At 33.4% G+C, this 18480-nt stretch overlaps 1 protein-coding gene across 1 annotated transcript; it reads right to left on the bottom strand.

Annotated features, from left to right (window-relative positions):
* Nucleotides 1-12768: 12768 nt before the first annotated feature.
* LOC100248861 (basic blue protein) lies at nt 12769-13846 on the bottom strand. The gene is made up of 2 exons (XM_002266537.4): nt 13564-13846; nt 12769-13294 (listed from the first exon to the last, which is right to left on the bottom strand). The coding sequence occupies exons 1-2, from the start codon at nt 13751-13753 to the stop codon at nt 13095-13097; spliced, it is 390 nt and encodes a 129-aa protein (XP_002266573.1). The 5' UTR covers nt 13754-13846; the 3' UTR covers nt 12769-13094.
* Between the last annotated feature and the right edge of the window lie 4634 nt (nt 13847-18480).

Here is an 18480-nt window from a genome sequence, read left to right on the forward strand (position 1 = left end):
TTGGAGTCGCCACTTACTTTTTATTTTTGTTTTTAAAATGGGGAAAATTAAGTAAGAACAAAAACCCCTAATGACCCCAGTATGGAAAAAGCGGTCTACGAAAACTAGATTCTGGGTCCGAGGATCAGGTTACCCGTTGGGAAGGTACCTCATGCGAGGTAGCACCCCTCTAGGCCCGAAACTCGATCTCTACTAATGAATTGGGTATGTGGGAGCATATGGGTCAAAGGTCAAATGAAACCCTAGGTTAAATAGATGTCATGAATCACACAATCCTAATTGGTATTTGGCATGCATATGAATTCAACCAAACAAAACAATGGGTGCGTACCTGTGGTCCCTAGCCAAGTGCTGCATAAAAGGTCAGCCAAACATAGATAAACACATAACAAACATTCAAGATTAAGCACCATGCATGCATATGAATTCAACAACCAAAGCCAACGATGCATACTTGTGGTCCCTAGCCAAGCGCTGCACCAGAGGGTGAGTCAATCACGCAACATGTATTCAAAATCAAGCATCAAAGCTTGTGCCAAAAAGGAAGATAGCTAGTTGAAATGAGGTAAGGGACTCCCCAAATGTCATACAAATCGAACTAGACTCATCTAGACCACACCACCCATAACTTCCAAATTGCCCATACTAACTGAAATCAAACACTGACTTAAACCTTCAAGATGGCTCACAAGTGCCCTATAGCAAATGGGTTTGAGCCCCCATGGATAAGGGCATGAAAAATGCCAAAATCGAGGGCTACCTAAAGTCCTCCAGCATAACAGGTTGAACTAGTTCTTAACTGGTACAACCTATTGAGAAAAATTCCCAAATTTTTTTAGAAAACTCCTAAATGAGTGAGGATTCAAACAAAAGAAACGACACTCAATCCCGAGCCCGGATGAGTGAGAACCAGACAAAGAAAGCCAGGTGTTCCTCATGGCTGACAAAGGCAGCTAGCTATGGTGCTGAACCGGTTGAACCGGTTCCCAACCAATTCATCTGATTGATAAAAAATCCCAAATTCGGTTAGAAAGTTCCTAAGTGATTAAGGAAGCAAACAAAAGAAACAGTTCTCAATTCCGAGCCCAGATGAGTGAGAACCAGACAAAGAAAGGCAAGTGTTCCTCATGGCTGACAAAGGTTGCCAGCTATGGTACTGAACCGGTTGAACCGGTTCCAAGCCGGTTCAGCCGGTTGGTAAAAAATCCCAAATTCGGTGAAAAAGTTCCTAAGTGATTAAGGAAGCAAACAAAAGAAACGGTTCTCAATTCCGAGCTCGGATGAGTGAGAACCAGACAAAGAAAGGCAAGTGTTCCTCATGGCTGATAGAGGCTGCCAGCTATGGTGCTAAACCGGTTCAGCCGGTTGGTAAAAAATCCCAAATTCGGTCAGAAAGTTCCTAAGTGATTAAGGAAGCAAACAACAACAATCATGTGTGACCTTTATTATCCACACCCAAGCAATACAATCTTCATATCAAAGGGAAGAAAAGATGATGAGGAAGGAGAAAAAGCATATGAAGACGAGGAAGATAAACTGTAAGTAAAGAAAATTCAGCACGCTTACCTCAGAATCTCCACCAAATATGATCCGTGTATGCAGATGATGATTTCCAAAACTGAGATGTTGTCACTCTCCTCTTCAAAAAACCACAGTGCTGAAGCTTTCCCCCATGCTCTCAACTCAGAAGATGCTACTGACCTTTTGTTTTTCTCACCAGCAAAATTTCCCATCTCCAAAATGTCTCCTCCTGTCCTTTGCTCTCCTATCCTCTCACCTTTTATACTCATACCCCTCTTAGCATTTGAGCCTCCTGGATTCCTTTCCCTTCAGCACCGAAATCCCCTCATCAGCATGGGAACCACACCCCTCATTACTTCTCTTAAACTTACAAGGCCAGCTCACTCCTTCAGTTTTCAGCTTGCTTCACCACCAAGAATCCATATGGATTCGTGGTGGGCTGCAAGGAACCCAAACCAAGGCCCAAAATGGACCCACAACATTGCCCAAAACCGATCTGGAGCTTACGGGCCTGAGCCATGTAGGATTTGGGCCTCAAAATTACTAGAATTAGTGTTTTACCTCAGCTGACTCAATGAACCGGCTGAACCGGCCGAACTGGATGCCAACTGGTCGAATTGATGGAAAAAAATTCTGAAATTTTGACAGAATGTTCCTAGTAGAGTAAGGAATCCATTAAAAAAACAGTGCATGATTCCAAGTTCGGAAGAGGGAGATATGATCAAAACAATTACCAAAAATCAGTGTTCTACACCGGCTGACTCGATGAACCGGCCGAACTTGCTGAACCGGCTGCCAACCAGCCGACCGGTTGCAAAAAATTTTGAAAATTTTACAGAATGTTTCTGGAAGAATAAGGAATCCATTAAAAGAAACGGTTCTTGATTCCGAGTTTGGATGAAGGAGATACGATCAAAACAAGCCCGAGTGCTCCGAACCTCAACATGCCCCTATAAACTCCAACTAAGCTAAGACATCGGGATGACCCCACTTCCTTCCTATAGCGTAATGTGAACGACTAGGAAAATGGCCATGGTGACCCTCCAAAATGAACCACATATGCACCACAATGGACCATAGACAAACCCACACGAGGCTCGGACACCTACTAAGCCCAAAAGGGGCCTAAGTGGTGCCATATGCGAACGATGGGTGGATGTGAAACCCGAAGGATAAATGCCAGTGTCGAGGGACAAAATTGAGGGTCTACACATGGATAATTGATTTTGGTGCTACAGATCATATGAATTTTGATTCAAGACAAGTTTCACCCCTTAGACCTTCCTTACAAAAAATTGTTTCCACGGCCAATGGTAACACAACCCCAGTCATTAGGGAAGGATCCTTAAGTCTTACTGATACTTTGAATTTGGATTCTGTTTTAGTTGTTCCATCTCTAAATTACAATCTTTTGTCAGTTTCTCAAATCACTGTAGCCTTATCTTGTATTGTCATTTTTTGGCCTGAATTTTATGTGATTAAGGACATCCAAACAAGACAGACGATTGGTTGTGGTATTAAGCGGGGAAAACTCTATTACTTGGACTTGCAGTCAAAGGATTCAAATAAGTTGCAACAAACCTTGATGACAGATGGATCTAAGGAGGAGAAGAAAAAGTCTTAAATTTGGTTGTGGCATCGACGTCTGGGACATGCTTCCTTTGGTTATTTAAAAAAATTGTTTCCTAGTTTTTTTGCAAATAGTGATATTTCTGGTTTCCGTTGTGATATTTGTGAATTGGGTAAAAGTCATCGTGCTTCATTTCCATTAATTTTGAATAAAAGTCCGCTTCCTTTTATGGTTATACATTTTGATGTTTGGGGCCCATCCAAAGTCCCAACTTTGAGTGGCTCACGTTGGTTTGTTACTTTTATTGATGATTGTACCAAAATGACATGGTTATGCTTAATGAAGACCAAAGACGAAGTGAACTTGTTGTTTCAAAATTTTCATGAAATGATTGAAACTCAGTACAATGCAAAGGTTCGAGTTTTACGTAGTGATAATGGTGGAGAATATCAGAGTTCTGATCTTCAAAAGTATTTGGAAGAACCTGACATCATTCATCAGACTACTTGTTCCAATACACCCCAACAAAATGGAGTCGCTGAACAGAAAAATCGGCACTTGTTAGAGGTTGTTCGTGCTTCCTTGATAGCAGCAAAAATACTGATATCTTATTGGGGAGAAGCAATCACATCTACCGCATACTTGATCAATCGGGTACCTTCTAGCTCAATTAACTTCCAAACACCTCTCCAAGCTCTTACTAATGTCATAGCTGCCCCAACCATCCCAAATCTACCTCCTCGTGTTTTTGGTTGCGTGGCATTTGTGCATCTACACAAACACCAACGCACCAAGTTAACTTCTCATGCATTGCAATGTGTGTTTGTTGGATATGCATTGCACAAAAAAGGATATCGATGTTACCATCCTCCAACTCAACGAATGTTTATTACAATGGATGTGGTGTTTCATGAAGATTCGATGTATTTTTCATCTGAGTCTGAACTTCCGGGGGAGTACCATAAGGAAATTCAGACTCTCGATTATGATTATCATATCTTTGAGGAGGATGAATATGGACAATCTGAACTAGTGAACCAGGAAGCGGGTGAGTTGGATATGAGTGGTCAACAATTTGGGTCTGAAGATGTCTTCACTGAAATACCAAACCAATCATCGTCTGCTGAGGGTGTTCTTAATCTGGAACCTGATCCATTCATGAAACGGTTACCACACCGTCATAATAGAGGTATTCCTAAACCTACATATGAACCTGAATTGTCTACCAAAGTCAACTATCCCATGAGCAACTATGTGTCTAACCATCGTTTGTTTGAATCAAATAAGTTATTTGTAAATCAATTATCTACTGTAGCTATTCCTAACAGTGTGCAAGAAGCCTTAGTTGATCCAAGGTGGAAAGCAGCCATGAATGAAGATATGAAATCATTGCAGAAGAATGAAACATGGGAACTCGTAGAATGTCCACTAAGAAAGAAGCCAGTTGGGTGTCGTTGGATCTATACTGTGAAGTACAAGGCAGATGGTAGTATTGAACGATTTAAAGCAAGACTAGTAGCAAAAGGGTACACTCAAACTTATGGAATTGACTACACAGAGACATTTGCACCTGTAGCTAAGATCAACATAGTTCGAGTATTACTGTCTTTAGCTGCAAACCTAGATTGGCCATTACAATAATTCGATGTGAAAAATGCCTTTCTGCATGGCGAGTTATCTGAAGAAGTATGTATAGATCTTCCACCAGGATGCATGGTGTCAGAAAAGCAATGTCAGAAGGTGTGCAAATTGAAGGAGTCGTTGTATGGGTTGAAGCAATCCTTGAGAGCATGGTTTGGAAGGCTCACAAAATCAATGAGAGCTTTTGGCTATCGTCAAAGTAATTTAGATCACACTTTGTTCCTAAAAAAGCAACATGGTAAGATTACGACACTTATCATATATATGGATGACATGGTAGTTACAGGAAATGATCCTGAAAAAAGAAAAACTTTGCAAAATTATCTATTTAGAGAATTCGAAATGAAAAATCTCGGTCCTCTGAAGTACTTTCTTGGGATTGAAGTTTCTCGATCAAGTGAAGGAATTTTTGTCTTAAAGAAAGTATGTCTTAGATCTTTTACAGGAGACTGGAATGTCAGGATGTCAACCTGTTAATACACCAATAGAAAAAGGTCCGAACTTGTGTGTTGAGCCTCATCAAGTATCAACCGATAAGAAAAGATACCAGAGACTTGTGGGGAGATTAATGTACTTAGCTCATACAAGACCAGATCTTGCTTATGCATTGAGTGTAGTGAGTCAATACATGCATAATCCTGGAGAGCAACATATGAATGCAGTCATGCGTATTTTGAGGTATTTGAAGAATGCTCCTGGGAAGGGAATTTTGTTCGCTAAAAATGTTGATCATTAGAGTATAGAAGTATATACTGATGTTGATTGGGGCGGTGCAATGGATGATGGGCGATCTACATCTGGTTACTTTACCTTTGTAGGTGGTAATCTTGTGACATGGAAAAGTAAGAAGCAATTTGTCGTCGCTCGTTCAAGTGCAGAAGCGGAATTTAGAGGTATGGCTCTAGGACTTTATGAGGCATTATGGTTAAGACTCCTCTTACAAGATTTAGGCTACCTATCTAGGCAACCAATCCGATTGTTCTGTGACAATAAAGCCGCATGTGACATTGCTCATAATCCAGTACAACATGATCGTACAAAGCATGTTGAGGTGGATAGATTATTCATTAAGGAAAAGTTGGATGATAAGATTGTGGAATTGCCTAAGATTCTATCAGAAGGTCAATTGGCCGATATCCTCACTAAAGCTGTCTCAAGTCAAGTGTTCTCAAAAATTTTAGACAAGTTGGGCATGTGTGACATCTATGCACCAACTTGAGAGGGAGTGTTGAGATATTAGGAATGCTTTCCTTATATCATTCTTTCCTTGTATCATTTAGTGTTGAGATATTAGGAATGTTTAGATATTAGGAGAGTTGAGATATTAGGAATATTGAGATATTAGGAAAGTTGAGGTATTAGGATATTAGTTGTTATTTCCTTATATCATTCTTTCCTTATATCATTATTTCTCATTCTTAGAATGATGATTACCCTCTATATATACTCTGTACATGAACGAATGAGAGAATGAATGAAAAAACTACCATTTATCAATTTGAAGAGTAGGTATTGGAGAGAATAAGTCTTTAGGGTAAAACGGTCAAGTAAATCTATGTGACTTGATTCAAATAGTAGATTTCCATTGATAGGTCTTAGATCTCGTGGTTTTTTATATTCACAGTTTATAAGGGTTTTCCACATAAAAATCTTGTGTCTTAGTGTCTATCTCTTTATATTTAATATTACACTTAAATTGCCTAAAATAGGTTAATTTGTTTTAAACTAATATCTTGTAGGGCTATTCTAAAAAGTTTATATTTATTTATGCATATATTATGATTGAAGATATTGAATATATAAGATTAATTGGTTAATTGGTTGTTGAGTTTGTTAGGTTGGTTATTCTTGTGGTTTTTATTATCCCTAACATTCATCATCATTTATTGTTAATCTTTGGATATCAATTAACCATAAAAATCAAATTTTTATTGGGGTAAAATCCTTTTTGAATATCTAGTTTATCCCTATAATATTTTGCGACAAGAAACAATTATTATAATTCACAAATATTGATTTAATTTTTTAAATCACCCATTCACCCCCTCTAGGTGTTCTCTATTGGACTTTCGGTTATTCAAGGGGTATTCAAAGCAATACTCATATTTTTTCATAGTTGACACTTTGTAGTAAATGTTTAGTCAACTTCACAATTGGATTGTAAGGGATTTGACTCTCATAACACATGATATTTGACTCTAAACTGCAATATTACTATAATGTACACTTAGATACACTTTTCATATAATGCATTTTAGCTTATATATATATATATATATATATATATATATATATATATATATATATATATATATATATATATATATATATATATATATATATATATATATATTGTTTCTATCTTTATTTATCAAGTCTCCAAAGACTAGAAGATTTCTCCAAATTTAAGGGGTCTTGTTTTCAAGAAAATTAGAATTTCCTAAGTTATGCACATCCAAACATAATAATTTTATATTTGATTATATGATACTTATTCCCTAATTAAGATACAATGAACCAAAAGCATCCTTATGGTTTTCATGAAATTAAAGTCATGTTAGATTTTTCCCTTTCTTTTTTGGTGTTACCAGCGAGGAGCTAAACATATCAAATTTTAGGCCTATGTTTAGTTTAAGAGAGCCATAGATTGAAGCCTATGTTCCAATAAAATTTGTTAAGAATTCATATTTATTACTCCCACATATCAAATTTCTTTTAACAAGATATATTCTTAGAAGCATACAAAGAGAAGCTACATAAAATTAAAAGTTATGTTATGATGTGAACTAATGGATGATCAAATATATCATTATTCCCAATGTAGATAATTATTACAATATTAATATAAAAGCTCTCTAACTATCTATAAAAGGAAGACAAGTCTTTAGGTTCTGGGGAGTTAGCATTTGCAACTCTATTTTCTTTTTTGTCTTCACTCTAAGATAAGGCATGTTATGTTTATCATAGTTTTCTTGGATGGGTGCTGAGTTCGCACCTAAGATGTAGTCATTGATGACTTCTCCCAAGAAAAGTCTCCAACTGATTCGAAGGTGATGAATTAGGAAGAAGGCAAAGCTGCTAATGAAATAAAACAATATTTTTCGGTGAACATTCTAGTTCTATCTTCCTCTACCTATTTTCTTCCTTAATAAAAGCCCATATTTGATAACCTATATTTTCCACCTTTTTCTTTTGATAATACAACGTTCTAAAGTAAAGCCATAAATGTATAAATTACTATTAAAATTATTTAATGAAAATTTAACATACAGGACACATATATCTCATTATTCTCTATCAAACAACCAACATTTGTATTTCATCTGTGAATGTTAGAAAATAGTAAAAATTAAAATTAAAATTATGATATTAATTGAATAAAAACATTTTTACATTGAGGAAGTGAAATCAAATTAAACATATTTTTTATTTTGAAGGATGAGTTTAGTTAACCTTTGGTAGAACAAAACCCAACTTGACTCCAAAAGTAAAGTGGTTGTTCATGTAAGAAAGGGCAATGATTTTCTATCTTTCCCTACACATATAACATAAAACATGGGTCTATTATTGTTAAAAGTATCAAAAGTATACTTGTTTTCTATACATACCAAAAAGACATCGACAATTGGATGGTACAATGTATACAACTCTTATCTCATTGTTTTATATTCAAGTCTCATTCTTTTGCACTTAAAATAAAGTCTCATTACTTTGTACCTTGATTTAATTTTATTACATCTTGGTTATTGGTATCATTTCTTTGTATGTTGATCTCATTTATTTCTACTCATATTTATTAGATTTTATCGTACATAGTCATGTTCGAAATCTAACTAATTATAATAGCCATTGCTATATTAATATTTTCCATAAAATATTCATGTTATTGGGATAGTGAAGCATGCGCAAGACTTGGGATCAAGGTATGTGTCTTGAGTTGGAGTTCAATGTCAACTTCTATAGCTTCCACCTAAGAAAATTAAGGAAAAATCAAAACATGAGCCATGATAAGGTTTTTAATGAAGTGTGTTATAAATTCCAATTAAGGTTGCAAAAGGTGCACAAGGGCACTTAATTTATGCTTTGAAAGTGAGCTTGATCTTGTGAAAGATATTCTCTTTTCTAGGACTAAAAAAAGGAGTGCACAACAATAATCTAGTGCACTTATTTGTTCTTCTTGGGTTAGCACACCTAAGATTCAAACTTATGTAACATAAAAAATTTCAAAGTTCTGAATTAAATTGTATGAAATATACGAAGAGACAATTCTCAAGCATTTACCGTCATTAGTTCATTGGTTTGAAATGACAGAAAGGACCATTTAAAAAAAAATTGTGTTTTACACCCACTTGCGCTTGAAAATTGGCCCAAGATCCTCATTTCCCTTATATTTGAGCCCAAAACCTAAAGGAAGAGCGAAAATTGAGTTTAAGGACATTATCTTTCAAAAAAAATTGAAATGCCCTTAGCTATCAGGAAAAGAAAAAAGAACAAACAAACAAACAAACAATGGGCTTCTCACTTCTCTCTCATTCTCTCTTTCCCTTTCTCTCTCTCTTCACTCACCTTACCTTTCTTTCACATACTAATTGGTGGAACCATGTATATTAATTCCTACCTAGGGAGGTGTCACTATTTCCACCAATTATTTTTCTCCCAAAAACCATGCCTAGAAATTGAATATTGAAAATCAATGGTTACAAATGATTATTACTACATTTTTTTAGTAAATATTTTTTAAACACCTTATAAAATATTTTTTTTCAAACTTACAAAATATATAATAAATATTTTTAAACACCTTAAAAAAATATTATTATTCTTTTTATCTAATATATATATATATATATATATTTAAGGTTATAGACAATTATTTGAATATTTTCTAGATTTTATGGACAATACATAGATATTGTCTTAATATATTATTTTGTAACATGATCATCTTTTAACTAATGGTGATAATTAATTTTTAATTGAAAAATGTATTATAATTTAATAATTTGAAAAATATTAAAATACTCTTTTAAATTTTAAATAGATATAGACTTGACATGATTTAAATTATTAAAACACGATGTCATTAAGTAAAGCAAATATATCATATTAAGAGATGTGCATTAATTATATCATAATTTCTCTTCTTTTTTTCTCATAGATGATATCTTTTGTATGAAGTTTTGTAGATGAAAAATGATAAAATCTTTTGTTATGAAAAGAGATATAAAAACACATTAAAATCAAAAAGAGAATATAATGGGACACAAATTAGATGAAAATCATCTTAAATAGGGATATAATAGAAAACATGAAAATGTGAGAAAAAGCAAGTTTAGATAAAGTTTAAGATAAAGAATCAAAGAAAATAAATTAAAAGTAATAATATAAAAATCATAGAATCTTCAAAACTATAATTACAACAAAAAAAATATTTTAAATTAACTCGATAATTTAAATTAACGATTTTTAAAAAAAATTACAAATGTTACAAAGATAATTTTTATCATTTTTAATTCTATTTAAATATGATTTTTTTTAATCTCTGCTGAGATTATGTTTATAAGGGTAAAATAGTAAAAATACATATTCCATTAGGTTTACTTGTAATGAACACTTTAAATATGATCATTTTTAATTTTAAATCCTATGTTTTAATTTTGGTAGAGAAGATCTAAATGACATAGTTTGGTAAAAAATATTGATAATTTTTCCTAAATAGTTATTATATGTTGTTTATATTGTCTCAAGTCATTTGAAACAATGACACTAATGTGTTATCCATTTATTTTAATTTGATTTTACAAAAAAAAAAAAGGTAGTACCTTAATATTGTGGTTAATTTTCCTTTATATGAGATGTAAATGTACTAAAAAATTATTGTTAAAACTACTCAAATGAAATATGCAATTAAAAATTTTGAATGATGAAATTTAAAAATTCAAATCGAAACAATTTTTAGGTGAAGGAATGTGTGTGGGGGGGGGGAGTGTCCAATTCTTAGGTGACAAGAAAAAAAAATGGTTCAGAATTGAATAAAATCTTGTATAAAGGGTAGCCTTATACACCCCTTATACAGTTAGTACATTTGTCTTATATAGTGAGTGTAACACCCTTGTACAGCAGTATAAATTTCATATACAATCCATGGATGACAAAGAAAATAAAGAAGTGATTCAAAATCGATTAAAATATTTCATAAATGGTATTCTTGTGTAGCATTGTACAGTTAGTATATTTTCCTTGTATATTTAATACATTTCCCTTATATAGTTAGTGTAACATCATTGTACAATGGCGCAATAGATCCCTCTTAAGTTATATGTCCACGTAGGTATGTTAACCATATTTCTAATTGTTTGACATTGAGAAAATGGTGGATGAATTAGGGTTAATTTTTTTCCCCAAACATTATTACTAGGAAAAGTATCAGAATTTTCATGTGGGACGTAAATAAAGTGCATGACATGGGTATGCAATCCATGGGTGACAAGGAAAATGAAGAAGTGATTCATAATCTATTAATATATTTCACGAATGGTAGCCTTGTACACATTTGTACACTTAATACATTTCACTTGTACAGTTAGTATAATATCATTATACATGGTGCAATATATCTCTCCTAAGTAATGTATTCACATACATGTATTAACCATATTTCTAATGGTTTAACTAAGAAAATGGAGGATAAATTAGGATTAAAAAATTTTTCCCCAAACATCATTATTGGGGAGAGTATCATAATTTGCATGTGGGAATTAAATAAAGTGCATGACATGGGTATGCAATCCATTGGTGACAAGGGAAATAAATAAGTGGTTCAGAATCAATTGAAATCTTTTATAAATGGTAATCTTTTACACCCTGTACACTTAGCGCATTTTCTTTGTACAGTTAGTGAATACCCTTATACAATAGCATAAATTAAACATGATTTTAGTAGTTTGATTAAGAAAAATAGGGGAAAACTTAAATCCGATTTTTTTGTGAAAATATTATTATTGTTGTGAAAAAATGTACAATTAATCAATTCCTTTATGTAATTGTAAACATATTATATATTTTTATTTTATTATTAAAATAACTAATAGAAAAAATAAAAAAGAATAATCCATTAATGAAATTTAATTCTTTTTATTATTTTCATATAAAAAATAGCATTAAACAAGGTATTCAATGTTCATTTTTAAAAATAAAAAAATAAAAACTAGAAAAATATTTTAAAACCAAGCTCAAACATAATCTATATAATTTTTAACTACTTATTTTCATTTAAAAGAGTAAATATACTATTCAACCTTTTTATATGAGAAAAATTTAATCTATACTGTACTATGTATTGATATAATTCATTTTTAAATATGAAAGCATTTTAATTGGATATTTAAAATAAAAACTCTCAGTCCATCCTCTTTCTCTCCCTCTTTTTTTTTTCTTATTTCAATAAATTTCCTTAATAAACAAATTTGCAACATTTTATATAACTTATTACCAAAAGTCTATGTTCAAAAAATTATTAAAATAAGGAAGGAAAAAGATTAAAAAAAAATTAATCTTTTTATTTCATAATAGTAAAACAAATAAACTTTAAAATACTTTTTAGTATAAAAGGAAAAAAAGTAAATATATTCAAATAGTGTTTTAATCATTAAATCATATACTTCTAAAATGTAAAAGATAACTTTTATTCATTTAAATTATTTTTTTTTAAAAGTATTTTCTAAAATAGTTTTTGAATCATTAATATAATTTTTGTTTATTTATACTTTAAAAATAGAAAATAATGCTGATTTTTCAATTATTTTTAAAAGAGTGTAAAAAAATAATGAAAAATAAAAAAATGATTAAATAAGAGAGAATTTTATAGAAGCGACACATAAAGAATGGTGATATAAAAACAAAAATAATAGGTATAAATCAAAGGGATATTTTTGTTTATTTCTATCTCATATTATTGTAATCAATTATGAGTGTTTGAATAACTTTTTATTAATTATCATATAAATTATCAGGCTCAAAGTGAGTGTAAAGTACAATTCTCCCAAAAACCAGACCCGTGACATTGACTTTATCAAACAAAACAATCCCAAACTATCAAATGGCGACGAAGCCCGTGACCTTGGTGGGCCTGCTTTCATCTGCCAGGACCGGGATCTAGGCTTCAACTCTGACATTACATATATTATGTGCTTTCACATGACCCAAACAGCCCTTAAGATACAAAGTAGGACAAGATAATTTTATATATTTACTAGTGCCCATTAAATCAAACCCAAAACCGATATGGTGGCCAACACTAGTCTTTTTAACTAGGACTATAATAATTAGAGTGATAAGCCTTGATACAATATACTTTCATTAATTAGACTGCATTCACAGCAATCTTCATCCCAGACTCACAGTGGCCAGCATAGTTGCATATGAAGAAGTTCTGTCCCTTCACCAGCTTTATCTGTTCCTTACCGCTTTGATACACTTTGGCACCTGCCGGAGTGGTGCAGCTGCTGTATCCACCCTCATTCACCGCAACCACATTGTGGACCTTTGAATCATAGTTAAATGCTGCAACGCATATCCATACATACCCAATCACTAATTAATACGGAATGCAGGTGGTTTCTTCATCCTTGCCTAATGTAATATGCTCATAATGAAGTGTATATACATAATATAACCCCAACTGAAAACAGTTTTGTAACTCAGAAACAAGTTTGACATATTTTTGTTTATCAATGGAAGTGTTTTCTTCTAAAAGTGTTTTTGAAAAACTTATCTATCAAGTATTTTTTTCAAGAAATATTGTGAAGTAGATGAATGATAATGTAACTTACCTAGCACATCACCGGCTCTAAAGCGCTTTCCTTTAGGCCAGTTAGCGGAGTTGAAGGTCCAGCCAGCAGAGCCTCCAACGGTATAGGTTGCTCCATGAACTGGGGCGGAGTACTGAATCAATAAGTAAATTACTGCAACCATGATGAGCAGCATGGCTCTGCCTGCACTGCCTCTTCCCTCACTAGACATCTCAAGAGTGGAAATAGCTAGCAAAGGGAAGCTGAAGTTGTGAGAGTGAGAAGCTATCCCTTGATATTTCAAAGCGGAGGAGGGTGGTGGCCCTTTTAAAGGCTGAATTGGAGCTAGGAGAAGAAATGTGGCTCCCATATGTTTAAATTAAAACGAAATGATGCAAGGAGTTTTTATTTTTTTAAAGCATATGTTCGAACCAACTCCATAATAGCCGCTTAGTTGGACTTTGTGCTGTTGATTTAAAGCTAGTGGCATCTAGAAAGTGTGATTACACGCACGATCGATCAAGGTGGATTCGAATCAGCCCACTCCATTGAGATCTGATTGGATGGCTGTGGCTCAAGTCCTTCGTTAATTAAGTTTAGGGATGCTGCTACATCCAAATCCAAACTATTTAGTTAAATTAATCATGTCCTCGAAGGATCACATGACAGCTTTTTTCTAATTTTTATGTACATATTGTTGGGGTTTGAAAAAGCCATCAGAGTAAATCTAGAAGAGAACTAGTCATTTTTCTTACTCTATGCTGCCATAATTTTAATCGAATTAAAGTTCCACCAGTCCAATCCAGACCAAAAGTCAGGCTTGAGTAATCAATTTTATGATTTGGATAAGGCTTTGGTTTGAGTTTTTTAATCATTCTTGTTTAGCTTAAATGGAAGTCCAACTAATGAATCAATTTAATATTTTCATCATACTTATCATTTCTAGTTCCCTATATAATAATATTTATTTTATTACTTTCAATAGAAAAATATTAAATTGTAATTATCTTATATATTGTTTCATTTTGTTATTTTCTATTTAAATTCTAATATAAATATATTAATTTAAAATGCAATTCTTTTGAAAAAAAAAAAAGAAAAACTCTACAATTATCTTCAACTCAACCTAATCTTATCCAGCCTAATTTTTTCTTTATCTACAACTTAATCAACCCAAGTCTAATTTGAATTCAACTAAAATTTGAAAAAATGAATTATAAAGAAAGAAAAAAGTCCAACAAATTTTTTAGACATCTAAGTTTAAAGTATCCCCATTATTTGAGAATATTATATGTTTAATATATTATTAATTAATTAAGGTATTTGTTTTCAATCGTATTTTTTTAATTCTTAAGATTTTTTCAATAAATTTTAAAATAATAAATTACATTCAAGATCACTATTATAAGAAAGCTCTAGTACCATATGTTATGTTAAAAAAGCTTTGGCACCACTTATTATATGTACGAAAAAAATTGAGCAATAAACAAAAAAAAAAAAACAAATAAGAAAACAATTACATTTGAACATAAAATTTAATGCGGTTTGACAATGTGTCTATATTCATAGAAAAAGAGGAAATTAATTCACTACAGTCAAAGAATTAATTGTAATCCTAAAACTCTCAAATCCCAAAAGTTGAAGTTGACAGAAATTAAGTTGGATAAAAAGGTAAAAATTGTTAGATCTAATAAAGGTGATAGTCATTAATATGGAAAATATCAAGACAATGTCCATTGCTAAATTCTTAGAAAAGCATGAGATATGTGCTCAATACACTAGGTTAAGTTGACCATAATAAAATGGTGTAGTTGAAAGGTGTAACCTTAATGGACATGGTTATGATCATTATATATGTTAAGTAATTATATATTACCTATATTACTATGGATGCATACTCTTAAAGCTATCTGTATTTGTATAAACCCTCCATTTTCTCCTAGTAACACATGTTACTCTGTGTATTTTCCTTCACTTATTATTTTATAACCATCCCGCAATAGTCCATTGTCACTCATTTGATACTATTTTTGAGCCACCTTTAGAGATTCTTTGTCAAGGGATTATTATAGATCCCATTTGTGACCTTAGTCACACCTTATTTTAGTACATTTAGTTGCATTTCTAGGTTTAGTTCACTTAGTTGCACTTTATCTGAATTTTAGTTCACTTAATTGCATTTAACTTCATTCACTTAATGTTACCTTAGGTTTAGTTCACTTAATCACACTTTATCTTAGGTTCAGCTCATTTATTCATACTTTATCTTAGATTTAGCTCTTATCAACCCACTTAGTCATACTTTAGGTTAGTTCACTTAATGGCACTTTAGTTCAACTCACCTAGTTACATTTTAGGTTAGCTCACTTAGTTTAGTTCGCTTAATTGCATTTTAAGAATTTTCTTAGTTGCACCTTAGTTTGGTTGCACTTGAGGCTAGTTCATCTTAGTTGCACTTTAATTCATTCCATTTAAGTACACTTCAAGTTAATTCATCTAGGTGTATTTTAAGATAGTTTATCTAGATGTATTTTAGGAAAAATTTTAGGTGAATTTTAGGACAACATTTTACATCATCTTACATGGCATGAGCATGGGAGTGCTTATTTGGGAAGATAAGAAAGACATTAAGACATTGACATTTTGGAGAGTTTGAGTTAGGAAGGATTCTTTTATGATAGGAAGACAGATTAAAACATTGATATTTTGGAGCTCTTTTATTATTATTTTTAAGATTTGGAAGGCTCCCATTGAAGACATGGAGAGATTCACACAGCTACATGGAGAATTTTTTTGGACTGAGGAGATTATTGAATAAGGAAAGAGGAGTCTTTGGTATCAGCATGTAACAAAGATCTGTTATCTGATCTTTATTCAAATTCAAATATTTCTTTGTATATAGCAGAGTAGTTGAGTCTTCCTTAAGACTATGACTTCCTCTTGTATCTAGGAGTGATCTTGTTATTTCTCTGTGTGTATGTACTCTATTTCAGTTAATGAAAATCAGTGGAAAAATCATAATTGATTCTCATCTCGACATGGTATCAAAGCCCATATCGATTCCTCCCCATTAATTTTTTTTTTTTCTTCTCTTCTTTCCTCTATTGTTTCCCTCTTACTCTCTTGCTATCAAACACCATAATGACAACACCACACTCCATCGACATTACCTCTGCCGCTAGTCCTCCAAACACTGAAATTCCTCTTATCACCATCAACATATTGGCTCAAGCACCACTCAAACTCACCTCCACAAATTACCTATCCTGGAAGCTGCAATTTGAAACTCTATATGACCTCATTAGGTATATCGATGGATCCAAACCATGTCCTCCCACCACCATCACAGCAAACAACACTGCCACAACCAATCCTTCTCACAAACTCTGGATTCGTCAAGATTAACTGCTGCTAAATGCCTTAATTGGCTCTCTTTCCCCTACTATCATTCCCTTCATTACCCAAGCCAAGACTGCCAAAGAAGCATGGACCATCTTTACCAATACCTATGTCAAACCTTCATGTGGTCGCATCAAACAAGTCAAAACCAAACTTAAGAATCCAACAAAAGGCAGCCAGAATGTAACCGAGTATTTTCATTCTATCAAAGCTTGTGCTGATGAACTAGCCATCCTAGGTGCACTATTGGATCTTGAAGACCTCATCGACAAGATCCTCGATGGCTTAGGCGACGACTACAAGGAACTGGTCTGTGCCGTACAAGCTCGTGATACTTCCATCACATTTGATGAGCTCCACGAGAAGCTACTCTCCTTTGAAGCCTCTGCACTTGCAATCACAAGTTCAAAAACTCCACTTCCAATTACTGCCAATCCAACAAACAAAACAAACCACCAATGGCGCCCAAACAAACCAAATAATTGGCGTACCCCCTCTCCCTCACATGCACCTGCTAGCAACCAGAATTGGCGTCCACCAGCACCCAATAATGGCCGTCCACCAATGAACTCAGATCAATGCTTCAAAAATCGCAGCAACCGTCCTCCATCTCGACCTTATCAGATCTATGGCATCCAAGGACATACAGCCAAGAGATGTTCCTCATTTCAAGTGCTTCTCATTCAATCCTCTACCACTGCACTCTCATCCTTCAACAACTCAACTGCTCCTTGGCAGCCACGAGTTAACTTTGCTGCCAACAGCACATCACCAAACCCGACCTGGTTACTTGACAGTGGCGCCTCTCATCATGTCACAGCTGATCTAAACAATCTGTCCCTTCACTCACCTTACAACGAAATAGATGATGTTATGATCGGGGATGGTATAAGTCTCTCCATCACACACACGGGCTCCACTACTCTCTCATCTCCACAATCAACTTTCACTTTATCTGATGTTCTTTGTGTCCCAACCATGAAAAAAAACTTACTTTCCATTTCTCAGTTTTGCATCACTAACAATGCATCAGTTGAATTCTTACCATCTTCTTTTTTTGTGAAGGATCTTCGCTCGGGAGCAATTCTATTCCAAGGCAGTACTAAGGATGGAGTGTATGAATGGACGGCTCCCAAAAACCCAATTCTAGCATTCTCTATAGCCAAAACAACATCTATCAACTGGCATCATCGTTTAGGACATCCAGTTCTTCCAATCTTACAGCATATTCTCTCTAATTCTTGTTTAGAATCATCTTCCTCTATGCCAAAAGATTTCTCATGTACTACATGCCTCTACAATAAAAGTCCCAAATTACTTTTTTCTACTTCATCACTTGTGTCTACACACCCTCTTCAAATTATCTTTTCTGATGTTTGGACCTCTCTCATTATGTCTTCCACTGGTTTTAAATATTATGTCATATTTTTCGATCACTTTACAAAATATATCTAGTTTTATCCCCTCAAACGAAAATCAGATATTCATGAAGTGTTTAAATGATATAAAACCATTGTTGAAAATTACTTCAATCACAAAATCGTCACTTTATATTCTGAC

The sequence above is a fragment of the Vitis vinifera genome, chromosome 18 (assembly GCF_030704535.1).
Source record: "Vitis vinifera cultivar Pinot Noir 40024 chromosome 18, ASM3070453v1".
NCBI classification, from domain to species: Eukaryota; Viridiplantae; Streptophyta; class Magnoliopsida; order Vitales; family Vitaceae; genus Vitis; species Vitis vinifera.